The sequence below is a fragment of the Marmota monax genome, unplaced genomic scaffold (assembly GCF_021218885.2).
Source record: "Marmota monax isolate L192 unplaced genomic scaffold, Marmota_monax_Labrador192_F-V1.1 WCK01_AAM20220418_F8-fsc00322, whole genome shotgun sequence".
Taxonomy (NCBI): domain Eukaryota; kingdom Metazoa; phylum Chordata; class Mammalia; order Rodentia; family Sciuridae; genus Marmota; species Marmota monax.
The window spans coordinates 914,884-939,389 of NW_026692168.1; the positions used below are offsets into that span (position 1 = coordinate 914,884).

Below are 24,506 nucleotides of genomic sequence, written 5' to 3' on the forward strand. Positions count from 1 at the left end.
AGTACTCTTGCTTGACAATTCTTCGATGTTACTGGACTTCTCTTCTGTAAAACTTGTCTTCATTGGCACTTGATTTTCTACCAAATTACTTTGGCTTCCTCTGTCTTTCTTTATTTAGGTAGCCAATGGTGACTGTGATGTACTTAGAGAAAGGGAGACAGGAAGCCAGACATAGTGGCATGTGCCCTAGTCCTATCTACTTGGGAGGCTGAGGATTGTTTAAGTCCATGAGTTTGAGACCATCCTGGGCAATATAGCGAAACTCAGAAGAGGAAAGAGAGGAAAGAAACAAAAGAAAGATAGATAGTGAAAACTCAAATTCGTGAGTTATAAATTCTCTACAGTCTGGTCTTCCTTATGTGCCAGCAGGCTGATCGTGGGTAACACTAAGTGACATGGAACTCAGTTGTTCACGATGTAGATATATCTTGTAAGTAATAATAGCTTTAGGATATTATTCAGCATGAGGAGAGAAAGATGATAGTTTACTGCCATGGTCAAAAGACTGTCCCCTTTTCCCATATTATCTAAAATTGAATATCTTTTTTAAAAAATTGAATGGGCTGAGCTTGTATTTGAATAATTTTATTTTTAGCAACTCATAAATAAAAGAACTTGAAGAGAAAGATCAATTGGAAGGATAGACAGAACATAATGAAAGACATTGTTCCCCATTATGCTTTCATATCTTTCTCAAACACTGTTTTTTTACCCTTCTTGCTATTAAACCCTTTATCTTCTACTTTCACTTGCTGCTATAAAAATATGAGTTTTCTCAAGAGATTGCCATCCATTTTGCTTATCTAATATTCCTCCCTCATGAGAAAATCAAGAGTAGACGGTGTATCTGTAGATAACCAGATTTCAATGCATTAAGGTAGCTATATATTTGAATCAAAATTGCATATTATGTTAGAGTGGGAGTGATCTAGTCTAGCATTTCCCAAATTTACTTAAACTTACTTAACAAGCATACCTACAAAATGAATGACATACCTATTAATATTCCAAGGAACATCAGTTTGAGAAATGCTTATCTTATCTATGTTATTTTTATTTTATAGATGAGGATACTGAGGTCCCAGAAAAGTAAGTAACTCTATTTAGGCTATAGTCACAGTGTGAGCTAGAATCTGTGTTGCCTTACTCACAGTCTGGTGGTGCCTTTTAGACTTTGTGACTCAGCCACTTAAAATGATTTATTTATTGTTGGTTTTTTTTAAAAAAAAACTTTTTAGTTGTAGATGGACATAATACCTTTATTATTTATTTATTTTTATGTGGTGCTGAGAATCAAACCTAGTGCCTCACACATGCTAGGCAAACACTCTACCACTGAGCTACACTGAGCTCTTGGTTTGTTTGTTTGTTTTTTAATTCCAGAATTACAACTTGAATGTGAAACCTTGCTTCCCACTTTCCAGAATAAACTTCTCTAATTCAGAAATCTCCAACTGCCTTGCATCACTACAGGCTCCCTTGTGGGTCCAGGGGGTCTGAGAACATTTATTTTTACCTAGTCATTGTTGTCCCAGCTTTTAGGGGTAAAACACAAATCTCTGTTTTTGAAAATACTTTTGTTCTTTTGATTATAGTACTACATATTCCTTGTAGAAATTTCAAAAATACCAATGTCTAAAAATAAGAAGATAATAATTCATCATAAAAAAATGAAAAAGTACCATTTATGTTCTGGAGCATATCAATCTGCCAGTTTTTGCTGTGTGTACATGTGTATGTATACACACATGTCTAATAAAGTATTTTCTGTTTTTTAACCTTTCTTCCCACTTAGTAAGTTGAACAGTTTTTTTTTAAAATATTCTTCTGACTTATTTCATAGAATGATTATGCTGTGGTTTTTTAATAAGTTCCCTATAAAACATGTAAATTGCATTGAGCTTTTCACTATTAAACATTATGTATGATGGACATCCATGGAGCTAAATATTTCTGCACATCCATAGTTCTTTAAGATAAATTCCTAGAAGTAGACTTGCTGAATCAAAGAGCAAGTAAACATTTTTGTTATGCACTGCCAAATTTTCTTTCTTTTTCTGAAAGTGAAGATGTTAAATGTTTTAAGAATTGTTTCAGATATATAGCTATCTTAATTCATTGAAATCTGCATTTATAGACACAATACTTTTATTTTCCCATAGAAAATAGAGAAAAGAAACCTCTAAGGAGGAACTCTGAAAGAGAAACAGGAATATAATAGTTTCATGGGAAACTGATACAGGGTCCAGGGACTTAGAGTCTAGTTTTAGATTTGTCATTGACTTACTATGACTTTGAGGTCTCAGTTTCCCCATTAGTAAAAATGGGAAGATAGACCAGAGATAGGAACTTTTCCAAAGCAGTCTTCATATGAATGCATTGTTTTGGTGAAATGTGATGGTCTGTGTGAGGCTCTGGCAGGGGAGATGCCCTGTGTGTGCTCATCCTTCAAGTTTCAACTTGATTATCTTTGGAAGATTAATCACATTGTATATCCTCCCAATAGAAGTAATTGCTTTCCTTTTTGGCTTCTCATAGCCCTTTTAAATTTTGTTTCTCTCTAGTTACCTTTGATTTTTTTTTTTGGCGGGGAGTGGTACCAGGGATTGAACCCAGGGGCACTTAACCACTGAGCCACACCCCCAGCTTTTTTTTTTTTTATATTTCTTTAGAGACAGGGCCTTGCTAAGTTGCTGAGGCTGGCTTTGAACTCCCCATCCTCCTGCCTTAGCCTCCCAAACCCTGGGATTATAGGCATGTGCCACCACGCCCAGCTATCTTTGATTTTTAATATTAAACTACTTGTATCAGAGTCTATCTTATTCATCTCCTGAAAGAACTTTGCTTAGTATAGTTCTTGGATATAAAATGGAGACTCAGTAATTATCTATGGAAATCGAGACCACATGTCCCTAGTGTGTAAAAGTAGACAGCCAACTTTCTCCTATTGAGCATTGTCTTTTCCCACTTTAAGAGCTACTGGCACTGTCATGTTAAGTGAAATAAGCCAGTCCCAAATCGCCAAAGGTTGAACGTTTTCTCTGATAAGTGGAAGCTAACCCACAATAAAGGGAGGAGTTGAGGGGGAAGAATAGAAGTGTAGTAGATTAGACAACAGGGAATGGAGGGAAGGGAGGGGGATAGGAAAAGGAAAGACAGTGGAATGAATCTGACATAATTTTCCCCTGTACATATATGAAAACAACACAGTGAATCCCACCATCATGTACATCCATAAGAATAGGATCCTCACTTGAATAAATATATTCCATGCTTGTATGATTATATCAGAATGGATTCTGCTGTCATGTACACTAAAAAGAATGAATAAATTTTAAAAAGGAGCTCACTGTTTTAATCCATTTTATCTTGCTATAACAAGAATACCTGAGACTGGGTAATTTATAAAGGAAAGACATTTATTTAGCTCATGATTGTGTAAGCTGAAAGTCCAAGATGAGGCAGCCACGTCTACCAAGGGCTTCATGCTCCATCCTAATGGAACAAAAGCAGAAGGGCAAGCAGACACATGCAGAAGAGACAAAACATGAGGGGCGGCCGCCATAAAAGAACGCTTGTGGTAAATAAACCAGTCCTGCAAGAGGGAGAGCTTACCACTACCAGAGAATTAATCCAGTTCCTCCAGAGAGGCATTAATCCCTTTTAACAACCTATTGACCTCTGAAGACTCTACCACCTCTCAACTCTGTTATACTGGGGACCAAATTTCCACATGAGTTTCAGAGGAGACACAGTATATTCAAGCCATAGCACTAACCATGTTTCTTCAGTTTGGGAGTTATCCCAAGGTCTCTCCCATCTCATGCCTTTTCTGTTCAGTAACATAGTGGTTCTCTTAGTCTTAGTTGTGTGTAAGAAATTTTTGACTCTTTGAAATACAGATTTCTAGGCTCTGCCTCAAGTACACTGAATCTGAGAATCGACTAAAGCTGAGACCCTGCACCAACAGTAGCTGAACTGTTATTGGAGTTTTAGCTTTGTCAGCAGATTGGCATTCAAGTTCCAAGTCTGCCACTTACCCGACATCTCCATGAGAAAGTCACTGTGCCACTGTAAGCCTGTGTGCCTCTTTTCTAAAAAAGAAGGTAAAAATAATACCTGACTCAGAGCTTTTTAAGTGATTGCATAAGAGAACCTATTAAAGGACTTAGTGTAGTCCTTCCCATATCTGCAGTTCTGACCTTGATCTGTAACTTCTTGAGTCCTGAATGCATTCATTTTTAAAATAACATTATATTTTTCAGCTCTTAGAGATTAATATGTTCACAGAAAACTGAAAAACATAAAAAGCAAACCACTAAAAAAATCATTTATATTTATAGGCAATATACATTTTAATGTACAATATAGTCCTTATATGTTTAAACACATATACATAACTGAGAGTATTTGTGTTTGTATGTGGGGGGGTGCTGTTTGTTTGTTTGTTTGAGATGTTAACAGAGATTGAGCCCAGGGCCTAGTATATACCAGGTAAGCACTTACCCACTGAGCTACATCCCCAACCCCGAGTATGCACTTTTTTTTTTTTTACATGGCTGAGCTCATATAGTATCTATTATGTTTTTTTTTTACATATTTATCAGTGTTCAAGTCCCAAAGCCCTGAGCATTTTGAAAACCAAGCATATAATACTAATGAGATTTAAGATATATTTCTTTATCTTTCATCGGAACAAAAATATCTTAAAGTCAAAATGGCAGCAGACCTCTAGAGATATATATTGGCAAATTTGTAATTAAATACTGTATTCATGGGGTTGAGGTTGTAGCTCAGTGGTTGAGCGCTTGCCTGGCACACTTGAGGCACTGGGTTCTATCCTCAACACGACATTTTAAAAAATAAATAAATAAAGATATTGTGTCCATCTATAAGAACAACAAAAATGAATAAAAAAATATTGTATTCACTTAATGCCCAATTTAAAATGAACACAAAGCAGTAGAGTAAAATAAATATAATGCTTTTTTTAGACAGTTTAGTATCAGATCTACGCTATTAAAAATTAGCATAAGTGATGTTTCTATTTAATTGTTTAACAATATGTTAACCACCTCTATACATTCATATAGTATAGGAGAGAGAATGTACCCTATCAGTGGTTATAATCAGATTGTAAATATGGGCATATCTGAATCTGTCTCTTCCTTTACCCCTTTTTCTACCCCTTCTGTAACAACCCAGTTGCTCAGAGGTAGTTTAACAATGCCATTTCTAAGGTGCTTCTTTTCTTTTAATTTTAATAAAAGAATTTACTAATTGTTTAATTCACTAGCTCTCCTTTTATCATATGTTGTCCTCTCAAAATATCTAGAAGCTTAGCATTATAAAATAAGGGTTGATAAACTCAGGCACATTACCAAAAAAAAATTGCTCCTATAGAACTGTGGATACAATTTGAAATTATTTCTAGATATGAAAATACTAGCAAAGAACTTTCCCTTTGCCTTTTCCCTTTTCTGTCCACTCAGTGAATAAGTACAGAAATGTGCATAACTCCATGAGGTGGGTTAATAAAGGTCACTCCCAAAAGACAAGCTTTCTTTTCCTAGAAACTCTAACAAAAGGACATTTATAAAGGGGTCATTTTACTATTTGTACTTTCAGCATATTTTGGGCACTTCCCAGTACCAAAGCCTTGTTTGCCCTTTACATAGACAGCAATAGTAAGTAAATGCACTTATACAGCAATGAGTAAATAAATCATCTGAATTTATCTCATTAACAACTCTTACGTTCATTTCCTTTCTCTCCCTGCCTCCTTCGCCACCCAGTACCAAACAAAGAGCTAAACTTTAATAGTCATTCTGAAGATAGTCCTGTGAGTTGACATAAAAGTATTTAAAATATGTTATTTTACAGACTCAATGTTTCAAAAGACTACTGCATAACAATAGCATTGAATAAATCGTATGAAAATATTTTGTAAAAACGAACTTATGGTGAGGAACCTTTCCCCTTCCCACTTCCTTCTAATCGTTTTCAGACTATGGGCAAATGTCAGCATCACAAGTTGTTTTCAGAAGACAGTCTTCCCCATGAAATTTTTAAGCCTCAAGATACTTATATAAGATGTTTTAGTTTACTGACTCTTCTTTTTCACAAATACTAGCAACCTCTTTATTATCTAGACAACAAGGTATAAAATCAGGACCCATTTGTCTATTGTGTACACTATAAACACAGCAAAGTAGAATAAAGTGCCCAGAGCATTCTGAACAAGACAGTTTTGTCTTATTACAAACACTCTGACATAAACTTTCTTCCTTCTTACACTTCTTTCTTTTCCCTCTGTCCTCAAGCACAGGTCTGTACCACTAAAAAGAGAAGGCTTAATGATTCCATTTCCAAGTTGGACACCATGGCACATGATTGTAGTTCCAGCAACTCAGGAGGCTGAGGCAGGAGAATTGCAAGTTCAAGGCCAGGCCCCACAATTTAGTGAGAGGCTCTCTTAAAATTAGAAGGGCTGGGATTGTAGCTCAGTGGTAGAGCACCCCTGAGTTCAATCCCCAGTACCACAAAATAATTATAATAATTCCATTTCCAAAAGACAGTGTTTCATATGAATTTATTAATTCCTTTTATCTAAGCAATTACTGATCATTTTACCTTTTACTTTACATCTCTAGATGCTCTCACCATACCTCATAAGAATTCTTACTGAAATGAATTCTTAATGTTCAAAACTTTTATTACATTTATTAAACATTTTCCCCATCTTCTATATAGGTATCTCTTCCAAATTATCTGTATTTTCTATTGGAATTGTGTTTTCTCCCCTTTTTTCTTTAGTTTGCATGCATTTTCAGATCCATTACTGAATACTTCTTTTTTTTTTTTCTGATTTGTGTTTTGGATCTTTTCTTTTTCCTTTATATTTATTTATTTATTTTTATGTGGTGCTGAGGATCAAACCCAGTGCCTCACTCGTGCACAGCAGGTACTCTACCACTAAGCCCCACCCTAGCCCCTCTCTTTCCTTTTCCATCACTTCAGTAAAGAGCAGTAGCCTCTTTATTATAATCTTCCTAGCCTTCAGTCTCCTTCTTCCTTCCCACCCTTGAATGTTTATTTCACATCTTTCTGTGCAAAACCAGCGGGTTCTATCAGACAATGCCAGAGAAATTGTAGAATCTTAGCATTGGAAGGGATCTTAAGAGTCATCTAGTCATATACCTGTCTTTTGTTTGAATCTTATCTACATTTCTGCTTAGTAATTTCTGCCAAATTCCTTAGGCTAAGCTTGAATCTTCCAATGACAGGAAATTCATTCTCCTAAGGCTGTATTTCCTTTTTGGACAACTGTAGGTTCAAGTTGAGTCTTCCTTTGCTTAGGTAGGATGTATGTCCTTGTAGTTTCTACTACAGTTCTAGCTTTCCCTGGAGACTAACAGAACAAGAACAATCCTCCTTCCTTGTGAAAGCCCTCTAGTGTATGCACAAGGTTATTCTGTCCAGACCTCAGCTCTCCTCAGATTTATCTTTGCTCTAAGTTAAATCTCTCAGCTTGGTTGGTTCCTCCAACCATTCCTTTTGAGTCCCTGTTCTTTAGTCCTTTACCATCCTATTCACTTTTCTGAACCTTAATATTTGTTTGTATTCACCTTAAGTTGTGAAACCTGGGACTTAGTAGAATACCGCAAGTGTGCTCCCTGTTGTACAAAAGACCAGGACTAACCATTGTTTGTTCAAAACACTGTCTTCTTTTAGTGCAGGCTGTAATTGCATTAACATTTTTGACATCCTCATTCTATCTCGACTCATAATGAATTTACCATTGAGTAAAACTCATGTCATCTCTCACAAAACCTTATCTCTCCCAGCTGCACTCAAGTACAGGAAAATTACATTTATTCTTGATAAGTTTTATCTTGTTAGAGAAGCTCTTTGCTTTTTTACAGCTACAACTTGTCAAGGAATTAGAAAATCTATCCATATCCACTTATGATTTAATTGAGGTATAAAGCATATACACTAAATAAAATCTAAACCAGAACTCTTAGAAGGCAACTGAAGATAGTCAGTTGTAACTGCCCTCAGAGTGTCCTCTGACCTGCATTTAGAAACACCAGGGAATGCTTATTAATAGTCAGCATTGTCAGCTTCATTCCAGACTTGAATTCAAATTTCTAGGAGTGATGCCTGGAAATATACATTTTTACAAGCTCTGTTGGATATTGCTGCACACTAAAGTTCGACAACTGCTACTGTAGGTATTGAAGAATTAAACCCAAAGATCTGATTCTGCTTAGGTAGTATTGAATAACGAGGTGATGTTCTGAGGAACAGAAGACTGTGAACCATTAGACTGAGCTGAAGTTCCAGGTTTGAAAAAGAAGGCACAAGTTGCTAGAGAAAACAAGATACAAGCTCAACTCAAACAGTGGTCCTGGTAGAGCAGTAAGCAAAAGAAATTTGAAACCAAGGGATAGAGGGAACAAAGAAAGAAAAAACTGTAAACTTTTGAAACCAATATGATACATGCTGCCAGATGTCAGCAAGGCAGGACCTGCTACAGAAGAAGCATGATCTTTGTCATCAAGAATTCATGAAATACCAGGCAACACCCTAAGAGGGAGTGTAAAAGGGTGGGGGTGTCAGCAAAGATTAGTTTGGAGAGTTGTTCCACACAACCCTTCTATAGTTCTGGGCTATCTAATGAGAAGATCTTTATTAAACCTCAGTTGACTAATTTGGATATAGAACTAGTCAGGGGTAGACATCTTGCACAGCTGCTTGGTGCTTAGGGCATAGGCCTTATTCATAGGCCTTTATCATAGCAGAACTCACAGTGCTTTTGGCATCTTCAAGGCGGTAGGGCAGCAGCAAGTCTGTACTAGCCAGAATGATACCCAGAGAATGGATGATCCGTTTTCTGTCCAAATGGGGTCAGGAGTAATTGTCTTAATCTTAAATATTTAGTAGTTGTTTTCTCTCATATGTGGAAGATAGAAAGAAAAGAAAAAAACCAAGAATGTCATGACAACTATTAGGGTCAAGGGGGGCATGGGGGGTGGGGAGGGGAAGAGGAACTATTGGGGTGTAACTGACCGAGTTTTGTTATATGTGTCATGAATGTGCCACCATGAAACCCACTCTTCTCTATAATTAATATTCACCAATGAAAATTTTTTTGAAGATTTGATGAGTGCACAGATAAGTAAATCTAGATGATGACCTATTTTAGATGCTGACTGACAATTTTTGAAATAAATGAAAGGCCCTCTTTCCTATATTATGAGTGGAGGGAAACTATGTGCCAAGTCTTCATTGCCTGACTAGAAAAGACAACTGTTTCTTAGTTAATATTCATACTGTACTGCTAAAATGGTAAGTCAAAGAGAACTAAGAAAATACCCATAACTGTAATTCTAATTAACAATTTTTAAAAGAACCAGAAGAGAAATTGAAATTATGAAAAATTTAAATCAAAAGATCAAATATTAATTATGATTGTATTTTCTACAAGTGCATGTACTATTTAAAATTAAGCATTCAAACCTGGTTTGCACAACTGCATGGAGAAGCCTGCAAGGCTCATGACTGTCCTGACTTGTCACTAGTCTTTTGATAGCCTCTTATTTTGGCAAATGGTGGATCTGCCTGCATTTGAATTGGAAATCAATTGGGATTCCCCTTTAAACTTCACTACTTATTAAAAACCCACTTCCCAGTCTGTCCTTATATATCATGTTTCCCATTAAATGGATTAAATACTTCTGTCCTGATGCTAATTTAGCAGAGATCACTTACAATTTTTTGTCATTCCATTTACCTTGATGTAAAGTTAGCGTTTGCTATAGTCTTTTCCCCTTTTGAATACCAAAAATTGACTGGCAATTTTTCTTTAATACAGCTGGCCTCTGATGACATCTAGGAAGAACAAGAAAATTTACTACTTTATAAAATAAAAAAGTTTAGCAAATACAAATTTGTCACATTTTGTCAAATATTTTAAAAGATTGCAAACAGTAAACATTACTATTTGTTCCTAATGTTGAAGAAGTGGGGCTATGTAATTCTGGGGAAATTTTAAAGAAAGAGATCATAATTAGTTTATTGGCTATCTTATAAATTCACATTTCATTTTCATCAGTGGGGCTGGATATGCCTTTCGTGGTCATGTATATACCCTATTCTTTATAGAATCTTAGAACATAAATCATTCAAGCTGTCCATAGCACATACCCAGAAGCCTCTTGAAGTTGTCCCCACCAAAGTGTGCATGATTATAATCACTGGACAGCAACACCCATGGCTCAGTGTCCAAAATACATATGTTGTTTAAATGTTAACTGTGATTCAACTAAGAAAGTGGTAACTGGAAGCTGATAAAGAATATAATGCTAATCTATCTCAAACTGAGAGGCAAAGGACAGGCTGTGTTGATCCAGTGTGTTGTAAATACATTTTCAGGTGAAGTACCCAGAAATAATCCCAGTTGCTCCCAGTAGAATTAGGTAATTTTACTATATACCAATGATGAATGCCAACAGAGCAGTGTGATGCTCCCTAAGAAAGGGACAGTGGCAGCTTTCTAATGTCTAGTAATTAGGGACTATGAGACTGAGGCAGTTGGGGAAATGAGGGAAATTTTGGAGAATAAACATGATACAACAGAGGGGAGAAAAGATAGAGGGATGCTGTACATATAGAACTGATGGTCGTGCTAGCTTGGCTTTTAGGAAGGGGCTACCTGTTCACTCTACAAGAGTGTGGAAGGCTTGAGAAATCTGTTGAATTGACTCTGCGTGATGCATAAGAAGCAGATAGGATCAACTCTGATGGTAGTCCAGAGGAAGAACAACCAAAGTTACCAAGAACTCTGACTTACTGAAATACTAGTAAAATATTTATGAAAATGTTATATTCTAACTCATTTACTGCTGTGTTAAATTTGGAACTTGATGTTCGTCAGTAGAATGGGTACTGTTATTTGCAAAGTTCAGTTACAATAGTGTTAAATAAAGTTTTAAGGGGCCAGATAGTCACAATAGTCAATCTTGGAATTTGGAAAGCGAAATAGTCATATTTTAAAAAATTTATGGTCACCTAACAGTGATCTAATTCTCATGTATCAGTTAGAATTCTGGTTTGATTTCATCATTCATCTACAGGAAATGATAAAAATAAACTAATATTAGTCAGGCACAGTGGCACAAACCTGTAATCTCAGCTTCTTAGGAGGCTAGGGCAGGAAATCACAAGTTCAAGGCCAGCCTGGGCAATTTCGAGAGACCTTTGACTCAAAGTTTAAAAAGGGTGGAGGATGTAGCTCAATGGTAAGGTACCTCTGGAGTCAGTTCCTAGTACCCGCCCCCCCAAAAGGGCTAATATTAATATCCACTATTTATGAGCTTTTACTATATACCAAGAAGTTTGCTAAGTGTTTTGTGGACATTATACTTAATCTTCGTAACAACCTTCAAAAGTAGTTGCTGTTGTTATTTCCTGAAAAAAAAAAGGGGGGTTTTAATCCAGGCAAGTTGACTCTATCTTAGACTATCTTTGACTCTAGAGTCCCTACTTTTAGCAATGCACATAAAACTGTGTTTATTTAATACGAAAGACTGTCCTTTATTCTGAGATTATTACTGTTCTACTTTTTTATATTAAACTATATTTTCTTATATGAAATGGTGATGACTGATAGTGTCAGATTTGATTTTTTTTAAAAATTACCTTATGAAATAAAAACTAAGCAGCTCAATGACAGCACTTCTCCCTGTTTAAAAAAAAAATGGGGTTTTGCTAATTTGTGAAATTCAGGTCTGAGAATCACTTGTCAGGAAATTGAGGCTTCTAGTAATTTTTAATGTTCTCTGGAGATTTTCATCTGATTTATTTCCTATTTAATCCAGTCAATCCTCACCTATCCTGCACCTGACCACAAATCATATTTTCAGCCTTTTTTGACAGGAGTCTGTTGTGAAATATAATTAAAATGCAGCTTTGTGATTCAAATTCTAGGAAATTATTAAAATACTTTATGACAAGGGGTCTAGAATGAGATTTAAAAAACCTATTAATCTTGTACTAAATTCTTTACAAAATACAGTCTTACAGTGAGTTTCCAATGTCTCATTAACTTAGATCCTTAGTAAATAGTGGTATCATCCTTTGCTCTTTTATTTTTATAGCATTTAATATTATTCATACCTTCAATAATAACTATTACTTAATGATATAGTAATCAACATCAGTGCTTTTCATTGTCATGAACATTTGGAGAACAAAATGAAAGAGTGAGGATAGGTAACCTTTCTAGAAAAGAATGAGTGGCAGAGCCAGACAACAGCTGTAGGCCTTACTTATTCCTCTTAAGTGTAGTCTACACTGTGTGTTTTATCTTTGGAGTATTATTGGTGATTTTTGCATCCTGTTGATTTGTCCAACAGTCTATCCTCAATTTTTTACCTCCTCTTGTGTATTGAACTTTTCTTTCAGTCCATCTCAGCCACCCACTTCTGTTGTACCCAGCACTTTGCCAGTACCAATAGCTGTGCAGCTCTTGATAGTTCAGATGTGAGCTTCCTGCTCACTAGCTTCCTCCCATTTTCCTCACTTACTTCTCACTCACTCCAGTTTGTTTACCACTTACTTCCCAGATCTTTTGTCCTCTCTTCCCTCTTTACTCAGGTTAGATTCCACAGTCTATGGGTCTATCGTATCTCTCCTCTTATGGCTTTGCTTTGCATTGTCTGTGGGTCAGAGCTGCAAGTGTTTCTCAGCTGCCTGCCTACTCTATGCCAGTACTCTCTGCCTTTAAAATGTGGTTTTAGAAAAATGCAAAACTATGGTGTCTGACCTTATTTTAAGTTTATGAGCCATATGTCAAGTGAGCCCTCAGTATTTCTTGGTATAGGCATTTCCTGATATTCCTTCTGTACTTTCCTGTTCCAACCCATTTACTCTCCTATTCTCTGAGAGGACCAGTTCCTCTTGTACTCTCTCAAACCCCCAGCACTGCCTTTTCCCATCTTCCATTTCACCAGCAGATAGTGACTACCTATTATCTTATCTACATATGTGTAAAATTAGCAACTCGAATTCCAAAAACACATATATAAATCTATTTTTGACCATTTTAAATTGTGCTTTTCGCTTCTAACTGCCTTTCTGTTCCTATAACCCACTTGAATCAAATGTATGAAATATGATATGTCAAGAGCTTTGTAATGTTTTGAACAACCAATAATAAAAAAAAAAAAGAAAAAAAGAATTGACAATGTGTCTGCACCTCCTCCAAGTTACAGGAACAGTTAGTAAAATAAGCAGTTAAGTACTTGGACACAGGAAATTAAAAGAGATTCTTTGGAGCTGTTTGATTATACTAATAGTCCACAATAGTTCTTATTTACATAAGTTATAGAGGAAGGAGAAAAGATGGGAATAACTTGGAAATGAAGATTAAAGCCTCATTTTGTGGAAAAGATAAAAATGTTTAGGACAGGCATATAATAGTTTTTACCTTACCTTATACTTGTGGTGGGAAAATCAGGCCATAAAATTGAGTTGTAAATATGTTAAGTTCAAATTAATTTAATCCTGTTATTTACCTCATAGAGCTAATTTTGGGGGGGGGGTGGCGGGGAGATGGGTACCAGGGATTGAGCTCAGGGACACATAACCACTGAGCCACATCCCAGGCCTTTTTCTTTATTTTTTATTTTCAGACAAGGTCTTGCTAAGCTCCTGAGGATGGCTTCGAACTCTGAATGATCCTGTCTCAGCATCCTGAGTTGCTGGGATTACAGGCATGTGCCAGTGCACCTAGCTCCTGTAGCAAATCTTTAGGACTTAGTTTTGGAAAAGTATGGGGGAGGGCTAAAACCAAAAAAGTCAAGATTTTTATGCATGCTTACGTGAAACTTACATTTATAGAGTTGAATAAGAATCTACACCTTACCTAACACTGACTTGCTTATATAATTACAAGAGGATAGTCCCTCAATGACCTGAATCTCATATGCTGAATTCACTTACATAATGGCATCCATCTGCTCAGGCACATTTTCCCATGTATTTCCTAATTCCCTGTGTTCTTTACCACATCACCCAATATCCTCTTCTCATGCCTTATTTTGTAGATGATCTAGCTGGCCCCTGCTTCATATAGTGAACCTCAGCTTGCTTCCTATTCTTCCTGAATTTAACTAGTCTCAGAAGGAGAGGCATCCTGGCAAGCTGGTCCCCCCACCCACCCCCCGAATCCCTCTGTGTTGCTGGAGTTCCTGAGAATGTGAACTCCATGCCTGCTTAGACTCCTCAGCTTCCTTCTATGTAAAAAGAAGGGTACCTCAACCCAAAATGCTCTGACCTGATCTAAGATCCTGTGGCCTCAGTCAGTATTAACTTCTGGATTTTTATATCCAGTGGCTTTGTCCCATGCCTCATCACCTATCACTGCAGCATGTGTCCCTTTCATCACATTTCTCTGCCTAAAACATTTTGTGGCTTTTTATGTGCCCAGAGCAAGCATCCAAAAATATCTTAAGATGTCAGAACCAGTAGCTCTGATATCTTTTCTGAGTTTTCAGCCTATATTTTTAATGGGCATTACTGCCCAAATCTCAAATGCCTTATAGCCAAAAACAAAGTGATACTTTCCTCAAACTGGCTCCTCCTCTTGCCATCTTTTTGGTGTCTCTGAGGTTGTCATCATTTTACCCTTGTGCCCCGGCTAGAAACCATACGGCCAACATTGACTTCTCCTTCTCTGATTTCTCCTTTGTCTCTGTGCTGTAATGAATAGCTTCCGTGTCTTCCTTTTCTTTCTTTTCCTACTCTTTTTTATGACTATTGACTTTCTACTCCTAGTCTCTCTCTTGTCTTGATTATAGTACTTTCATGGTTTTTAATTTGAATTCCGTAGACTGACCTCAAAGACTTTAAGAATCCCCTCAAAATTTTATGCAAATTTTGTACATGTGCATTTTTCAGAGGGTGGAGGGCTCCATTAGACTATTCCATGGGAAAGGAAGTGAGAAATAGAATGAGAGAATGAGACAGTTTAAATCAGTTCCACTGATTTTTTACTTTTATACCCTCCCTTTGCTATTTAAATTTAATTCACTAACCCAGGTACTGATTTCTGTGTTATGAGGGACTTGCATGATATTAAGATAAAGCAAAGGCAAAAAAAAAAAAAAAAAAAAAAGGGAGCAGCAGTCAGCACAGCTCAGCAGTCAGACAGTCCAGCAGCTAAAGATCAGAGGCTGCCCAGAATCAGAACCAGGCTTTGATGTCCTGGAGAAGCTCAGGAGAAAGCTGGGGTGTCAGCAACAGTGGAAGGTGTCCTTCTGAGACCTCTGGACCCATTTGCTCAAGTGCTTCCAGAGGACTAGGAGTGGTATGAAAACTCAACTAGCAAAAATAATGGAGAGTCAGTGTCTCTAGAAAAAGGTTAAAAACATTCCTCCAACCAGCCTTCCACCCTCTGCACCTTTGTTTCCCAGTCCTTCCTCTATCCTGCCAGCAGAGTTAGCTTTTATCACATCTCATTGCCTACAAAACAAGTTAAAAACTCATGGTGTCAAGACCTGCCACAGCCCCGTCTCCTTAGGACTGTCTTCCCCTCAAAAGCTCTAGTTGCCACTGGCTGTTTTGAGAGAACAGCTTCCATATCCATAGTTCTATGCCTTTGACCGTGTGAGTCTTTCCCTTTTTGATGCCATTTCCTCTCTGCTGTCCAGCCACAAACCTACTCATCCTTTTAGGCCCAGATTTTATGTTACCTCTTCCCCTGTGTCCTATCCTAATTTTCTGCCATCACCCTGGCAGAATCAGTCTCTCCTGGCTAGATTCCAAAACCATTTCATACATATCTCTGATATGTCATATTAAATTATAGATAACTTATTTTTATTTCTGTCTTTCCTGCTAAGCCATAAATGCCCTGCAGGTAGGGACTGTCTTTTTCATGTTTGTATCCCTAACACCTACCTTAGTACCTAGTCTAAACAGGAGCTTAATACACTTTTGTTGAATGGAATTAGTTTTTATGACTCATTTAAAATTAGAGACCAATGCTTATTTAATAAGTCAGAATAGACCATAATAATAATAGTCATAACAAAGTCCCATTTCCACTGCTTATTCAAGTAACCAGTTCCTTTGTGGAAGTGGATTTTGAAAATCTTCACATGTCATTGTATATTTTTGAAGTGCTTACTTGAGATCCTAAAAGAATTATAGTACTAACGCAGACTAGAACTTCTAAGACATCCCTATTGATGTTATATTGAATATGTTCTGTCACTTATATACATATCTGTCTATCTATACACACATACACACACACACACACACACACACACATATATATATATATATATATATATATATATATATAAAATAAGATCTACATGTATGCATCTTGTCTGTTTTTCTCTTTACCTTCAGGGTAATGCTTTGTGAATTACTTATTTTATAAGATCTGATTCGGTTGAATTCGAAATGCAGTAAACTGAGCATTTTCCATGTACAAAAAGAATTGCAGGGTCTGGGGCTGGGACTGTGGCTCAGTGGTAGTACATTTGCCTGGCATGTGTGAGGCCTGGGTTCAATTCTTAGCACTCATATAAATAAAGGTCTATTAACAACTAAAAAAATTTTTTTAAAAAGAATTGCAAAGTTAGGATTCTGTTATTTATACGTTATAAAGTTTGTTTTGCTAAATTAATGAAGTCTCAATTATTAAAAAATGTCTTTTTTCTTTCAGTATTTTAATTAGTTCAGCAATGAAAGACATCATTGCTCCATAAATAAGGAGCATCAGATAATTTTGAAAAATGACCTTTCCATCATATTCTTTGAGTGTTTTCCACCATTTAGTTATTCAGTCCTTTATTAGGTATACATTATGTGTTAGGCATTATGTTGGACATTTTCAATTCAAGATAGTACTTGCCCTTGAATAGTAGAGCATCAGGTAATAGAGAAGAAGGCGAATAAACGAATAATTACAATATGAGCCTTGGAGAAGAGAAAGGAAACTCTTTTAAGAACTGAAGTTGAAGTTGAAAATGGATACATCTGCTGACCAGTTGGTAGATAGAGAAGCAGAAAGATGAAGGGAGTTTGTGCTTGATGATCTTTTTTCTTCTTCCTCCTCCCATTCCCCCCACCCTCCTTCTCCTCCTCCTCCTCCTTCTAATATGTGAAGTAGGAATCAGGAATCTAGGTCATCTCTAAGAATTAATGGCATGGAGTAGCTCTTGAGAAGAAAGGAACAGGGAAGATTTAATAAGGAGAATTAGAGAGGAGCTAACAAAGACAAGTAAAGAGTGGCATGCAGAATTGAGAAAGCAGCGAGTATGGAACTGAAATTGGCTAGCATAACACCGAGGGATGTCAGTCAGCATGGTGGTGTAATTTTCTCTGGCGGTGCTCTGTGGCCAGTGTGTGGATGCAGTAAAGCCATGTTGTATTCAGGGCTCACAGGATGGGCGTGACAAAATATAAAAAGGCCAGGGAATTAAGAGTCCTTCCAAGAAAGTATGGCTTAATATGGAAGCAGGGTGAAGAGAGAGGCAATAAACTTGGAGAAAGTAAAACGTCAAGAAACTAGGCATGAGGATAAGGCCTGGGACTTTGCAGGTACTCAGCAAATCTTCCCTTTCTGCTTTCTGACTGTCCTTTCTTTGTACCTATTCCTCCTCTCCCCCCATCTGCCTCTGCTGTGGTTCAGACATATGAATAGTTTGCAGTTGGCTTAGAGGAGAAGATCAGGAGCTAGGTTCTAAAGTCCTCAGCCCATGGGTCGCAGTGACTTGGATGCTGACAGTGTTTGATGGTGCTGGCCCCTAGGAGAAGCTCAAGGCTTGTCCCCTCATTTCCCCACCACTCCTGCTTGAAGGGTGGGTCAAAGGATGAATACATTATATTGGGCCATGGTTCTTGGGTCAGGGATTAATCTGTGATGAGAAGGGTTATATCTCTGAGTCTTCAAGGGTTTTCACTAAGCCCCCTTCTCTCTACAAGCTAAACTCTAAGCACAGATCTTAGTTCTTTTGAGGATTTAAAAGAAAATCTTTCCTTGAAGTAAGGATAGATGTAAAGACCATACTGGCAAACCAAAGGTCTTCCTCCTCAGAATCTAAAGTTGCTAATAGAGTTGGTTGTAAGTTGTAACTTATTTTGCATAAGTAATACATTGTTGTACTCTTTTCTTAAAGATGTACTTTTTCAGACTGACATTTCAAATAAAGACAAACCATTTTCTGTGGAAACACACATATGTACATAGCATTTCCAGAGGACTTTTTTCACCCGTAATTATAACTGTGACACCGAAGTCACATTATTTCAGAGTGCTTTTTTGGGTATATGTAGTAGAAAGAAAAAACTCATCAGAAAGAGACCATGCACCTTAACTGTGCAGCTGTTAGAAGTGGGAGGGTATCCAGAGGAACAGGCAGAGGTTATAGATCTTCATTTTAAGAAATGAAATAGATGAGCTGGCTAGAGACACCTGGGGAGTCTCTATCCTCAGTTGTGCTGTTTTGGATTGTTAATGGAATCTTTAAGGCATTTAGCAATTCCTGCCTAGAAAATAATTGAATGCTGCTTCTGAAACTGTATTTTCACCTGGGTTGCTCTAAAGAAGCATGCTCCTCATTTGACATTAGTCACACAAAGAAATTCAGCTTTGTTCACAGAGTTGGTGACATCCATCTGGATCCTTGAATTCCTCTAATGTTCATCCAATTCAGCATGCTTGCCCCTTTGTTCAACTGCTTGTCTTGACAGGTGGACCCAAAATTCTATGCATTATACTCTCCATAGCCTACATCATGACAGATTTGTTTTGGGTTAACCACCCCCAACCTTAAAAGGTAATGAAAATAATTAATATCTTATAATTACATATCTAGATCAAAGAGGCATTTTCCAAGTTAGGAGTGTTTGTTCTAAGTGTTAGTTCTAATATATTTTTCCAAAGACCTTTAGCTGGCAGCTTTTTCCCCTCAAACATTAATGCTGGTATTAGGAATGGTTTCTGAATTTTATTTTAAAGAGAGAAAGAGACACTGTTCATTCTTGTTCTGTTCATGGCACCTGGATGTTAATATATGTAAATAGCACTACTGTGTTTTACTTTAAGTACGTATGAAGAAGAAAGAAAACCTTCCCTTAAATGTCTTACTTGTATTTTAGATGGTGTAAGACTGTTTTCTTTTCTTTTTCAGGTTGTAAACATGTTAAAGGCATTCTGTTATACGGGCCCCCAGGTTGTGGTAAGACTCTCTTGGCTCGACAGATTGGCAAGATGTTGAATGCAAGAGAGCCCAAAGTGGTCAATGGGCCAGAAATCCTCAACAAATATGTGGGAGAATCAGAGGCTAACATTCGCAAACTTTTTGCTGATGCTGAAGAGGAGCAAAGGAGGGTAATGTAACTATAACTTAGTAAAAATGTGTTCCCACTTATATGATGAATAAAATCAGAGTTATGGAGGCAAATTTGTTATTGTGTTCTATATTTTCAAACAGCTTATAGGTTAAGTTTACTTAGTACTTAGTTTATATTTTACACTACCCCAGAGATTATGTGGGATTTACATGATGTGAGCAGATGTCATTATCCACCTGTTCATAACGTAAAGGGAGATGATTGTATAAGCCAAAGGTTTTGCAAAAACAGATCATGAATATATTTTCAAGTGACACTTTTATACCGCATTACTTTCAAAGTCTTGAACTCATTTATCTTTTTGAAGCAGGGGGATGGGGGTGTGGTGGTGGTGGTGGTGGTGGTGGTGATGGTGGTTGGTAAATCCATGTATAGACTTACAGAATTTTATTCACACACACAAGGTCCGTGATCAGAAAGCTAGCTTACTTACACTCAGTCAGCTCAGTAGTAGAGTAGTAGAATGGCAGGATTGCGTTGTCAGAGCTCAAAGGATTTGAGTCTTAGAAAAAAATAAAATTAACTTAAAAATCAGACCAGAGGCTGGGTGTGATGGTGCTCACCTAAAATCCCAGAGACTTGGGAGGGGAGGATCACAAGTACAAAGATAGCCTCAGCAACTTAGTGAGTCCCTAAGCAACTTAGTGAGACCCTGTCTCAAATTAAAAAATAAAAAAGGCTGGATATGTAACTCAGTGTAAGCATCTCTGGGTTGGATTCCCAGTACAAAAAAAAAAAAAATCGGATCAGAGTTTACTAACTGTGATGTTTGATTTTATGTGTCAACTTGACTAGGCCACAGGGTGACCAGGTATTTGGTCAAACCTTATTCTGGGTATGTCTGTGTGGGTGTTTCAGGATTAAATTAACTTTTGAATCGGTAGGCTGAGTAAAGCAGATTGCCCTCCTGATGACAGGCCCCATCCAATCAGTGTGAGGCTAACAGCTGTCTCCTCAACAGAAATAATGGAAACAAGACACCCATTGAATATCATTTTTAAGGGGCTGAGAGGAAATAACTAGATTTTTTTAAAATATGAGATATTATGTTTCTGGGTTCTATTTGTATTGGTAAATATAAGTCTTTTTCCCCTCCCTGGCACTGGGAATTGAACCCAGGGCCTTGTGCATGCAAGGCAAGCACTGTATTAGCCGAACTACATCCCCAGCCTCATATAAGTCATTTTAATATTTGTATGATATTCCATTTCCTACTGAGGAGCAGTCAAGATGCTTCTTTGTTGATTTTTCTTTACCACATTCTGGCCAAGGGTGATGTCATAGTGACATATTTCACTGTCACTTATTATTTAGAAGATTTTTCTAAATAATTTCATCACTATTTCTTCTTCTCTTTCTCCTTTCTTCTTCCTTTTTTTGATGGGTGAGAGGAGATACTGGGGATTGAACCTAGAGGCACTTTGTGGTTTACCACTAAGTTACATCCCCAGCACTTTTTTTTTTTTTTGAGAAAGGGTCTAACGCTGGCTACAAACTTCCAATCCTCCTGCCTCAGCCTCCTGGGCTGTTGGGATTATAGGAGTGCACCATTTTCTTTTTATTTTAGTATAGTTGAAAATAATTAATGACAGTGACATAATTTTTAGGAATGATGCAACAGCATAATGTATTTTAGATTTATAAGAAGATTCAATGGTTATTGAAAGATAGAATGAGCATTATTCTATTTTTAAAAATATATTTTCCTTTTTATTCTTTGGAAGTTTTGTAAAAAGGAAAAGATACAAAATATCAGTCTTTATAAATAGTTTGAACTGTTCAAAAAAGAAAAAAACCTGAAATGAGTCTAATGGACCCTGATGATTATAGGCACAGGTAAGTTAAAATGCCATGTAAAGAAGAATTTTGTAATACCTTAGTTATGATAGTTTCCACATGGCTACATAGGTAACTTGGGTGTTGTTTTTAAACTTGCAGGCAGTTTGACAGCCAGATGCACTGGCCCATGCCTGTAATCCCAGCAACTTGGGAGGCTGAAGCATAGGATCACAAGCTTAAGGCCAGCCTCAACAACTTAGTGAGACCCTGTCACAAAATTTTTTAAAAAGGGTGATGAGCTGGGGATGAAGCTCAGTGGTAAAGCTCCCTTGGGTTTGATCCCCATAACTGGGGTGGGGGGGGGAGTAGATTGGCAAAGACTTTCTAGACAGATTTTAATCAGAGCCAGCCTTTTTAGTGATATCTTTCTCAAATCTTTATGTCCAGAAAAGGCTTGCTATACCCAAGTAATCCCACAGAGGATAAGTGTGTTACATAATAAAAAGCATCCCCTCAGTGATTCTGGACAGTCCAGGCTGATGAAGATGAACACTTGCATATAGGTCAAACTAGTTAAATATAGAACAGCCACTTTCAAAGGCTGTTGCCAGGGGCTCAACAGCATCGGCTCTGTTTCTATGGGGAAAGACTGCAGTTGGTTAAAAACAGAGCTAGAAGCCAATGAACTAAAGTAGATTGCATTGTGGAAATTCAGATCCTTTGGTAAAGGCTTTATTGATGATTCAGCTATATTAATCTGTGAACATTAATCTTGATATCCTTCCTTACCTGATTTTTAATTTATTGTAATAAGAATTTGCCTTTATTTAAGTAACACACCTGTAAAAATTGATGTTATTGTGCAGTCTGGTTGGGGAAGGGACCTGATGACAGGTCAAAAGATTAGTAAGGTTTTGAAAAGGTCAGAATTGTACTGAATTATGTTTAGGACAGATTACTCCTGTGATCATTTAATCACACACAGTGTTCTTATTGTCTTTAGCTTCCCTGTCCACATAGGTGATTTTGGGGGTTGGACTGAAAAGGAAGTTGTGATTCCAGCTGCAACACAAGGCACACTGACAGTAAAATTCATACATTATACCACTTTTTTGTTTCTTGCTATATTGAGCAGATAAACATGAATAAAAATATCTTTTAAAAATCAAGTGAAGGGCTGGGTTTGGTAGCTCAGTAGTAGCACATGTGAGGCACTGGGTTCAATCCTCAACATCACGTACAAATAAATAAAATAAAGGTATTGTGTCCATCTGCACCTAAAAATATTTTTAAAAAATTAAGTAAAATCTCACAATTTTCAGTCACAAACAAGAACATCCTTCTTTTACACTAAAGATGGCAAGAGTTAATACCCTTCTACATAGAATTTCTTTGGCAAGTCTAAGCTTATAGTTCTGATTTTTCATTCCCAATCTTTTCTACAGATGGAAAGATGAATATTTTTGGTGTTGAATTTTTAAGGAAGCAAGCTCTCATTTATCACTAGACATCTACACTATAAATATAATGATATTGAGAAACTAAGTTGTATTTTTTTTCAGATTTGAACTTAATTTTTAAAATATTTATGAAAGGTGAACAATTTATAAGTAATGTTCAGGGAAAAAAATAATAAAACCTAGTTAAATTTTGGAAATGTTTATTATTGTATGACTATCATCTCACATAGAAGTGCATTAAAAAATGAACAGTACTCCAAATATGAATGTTACAATAAGATATTTACCTGTTTTGGTATTATTGTAATACAGTAAAATTGTTTTTTTTCTCTTCTGGTGTATGGTTTTATGAATTTTAACATGTGTGTAGATTAATAGACCTACCACCCAAATAAGAATATAATATTAGTGTTTCCTAAACTATTTTCAGGATTTAGTCTAATTCTAATCAAAGCTTGAATTCCTCTTTTTTTTTCTTACTCTCTTGTTTATAATTGGTGGAGGCTGTTTTTTATCTGATAGAGTAATATGGTTGGAAAGAGCCAAGATAGTCTTGAAAAAGTCTTGAAAAACCTGCCTAACCTACTACTATAGTTACAGAGATATTAACATCTGTGAATCCCAGGACAGAACAGATGAACTGGTAATATCTAGAATGCATAAAATCCAAAGCCTGGTAAAGATGGCATCTCAACCAGTGGAGAAAGAAAAGGTTACTTAGTCAATAGTATTGGGTCAGTTAGTTAACTATTTGAAGAATTATTTGAATTCTTACCTCACTTGGGGTAAGCTGGAGATGTGGCTCAAAAATAAAATATCCCAGATAAAGAATTGTATGTAATGGCCGGGTGCAGTGGTGCATGCCTGAAATCCCAGCAACTCGGGAGGCTGAAGCAGGAGAATCACGAGTTCAAATCTGACCTCAGAAACTTAGTGAGGTACTTAGCAGCTCAGCAAGACCCTGTCTCTAAATAAAATACAAAAAAGGGCTGGGGATGTGGCTCAGTGGTTAAACATCCCTGGGTTCAATCTCTGGTGCCAAAAACAAAAAAAAAGAATTGTATGATTGTATGTAGTATAATTAATTTAAAGAGCAGTAAAGGTAGATGACCATTAGTGTCTGTAATGGGTAAGAATTTTAAGGCTTAATGTAATAGAAAACATAGAAAAAATAAAAACTAATAATGTTGACTGTTTAAATAGTATGAAAATCTTCACTTGCCAGGCACAGTGGTGCACACCTGTGATCTCAGTGGCTCAGGAGGCTGAGGCTAGAGGATCACAAATTCAAGGTCAGCCTCAGCAAATAGTGAGGAATAAGCAACTCAGCAAGACCCTGTCTCTAATAAAATATAAAAAAGGGCTGGGGTTATGGCTCAGAGGTTAAGTGCTCCTAGGTTAAATCCCTGGTACCAAACAAACAAACCTTCACTTATCAAGTCAAATGGCAAACTGGGATAAAATATTTGCAACAAATATAATAATTTCCTTCATAAAACACTTTTTATAAAGCAATAATAAAAACTTTAAATTCTAGTAGAAAAATGTACAGAAGACATCAAATAAGAGAACTCACAATGATGAAAAATGTAATTTACAGGGCTGGGTATAGCTGAGTGATAGAGCACTTGCCCAGCAGGTGTGAGGCCCTGGCTTGGTGGTGGTGGGGGATGCAAAACTTCTAGCCTCTTCAGCCTGTATTTAGACAAATGTGATTTAAAGGTTTATAGAAAGATCAATCCCTAACACTGAAAAATAAAAATTAAAAAAAAAAACTCACAAAAGGATGCCACTGTTTATCTGTCAGATTGAGAATTACTTTTAAAA

The 24,506-nt window shown here is 36.8% G+C and overlaps 1 protein-coding gene across 1 annotated transcript in view; it reads left to right on the forward strand.

Moving 5' to 3' along the window:
* The window catches only part of Nsf (N-ethylmaleimide sensitive factor, vesicle fusing ATPase), a 148,834-nt gene that overhangs the window by 59,297 nt on the left and 65,031 nt on the right, over window positions 1-24,506 (forward strand). Inside the window, exon 9 of the mRNA XM_046421262.2 lies at window positions 19,218-19,417. Coding sequence (XP_046277218.1) covers window positions 19,218-19,417 — 200 coding nt within the window. The remainder of the gene's footprint in view (window positions 1-19,217; window positions 19,418-24,506) is intronic.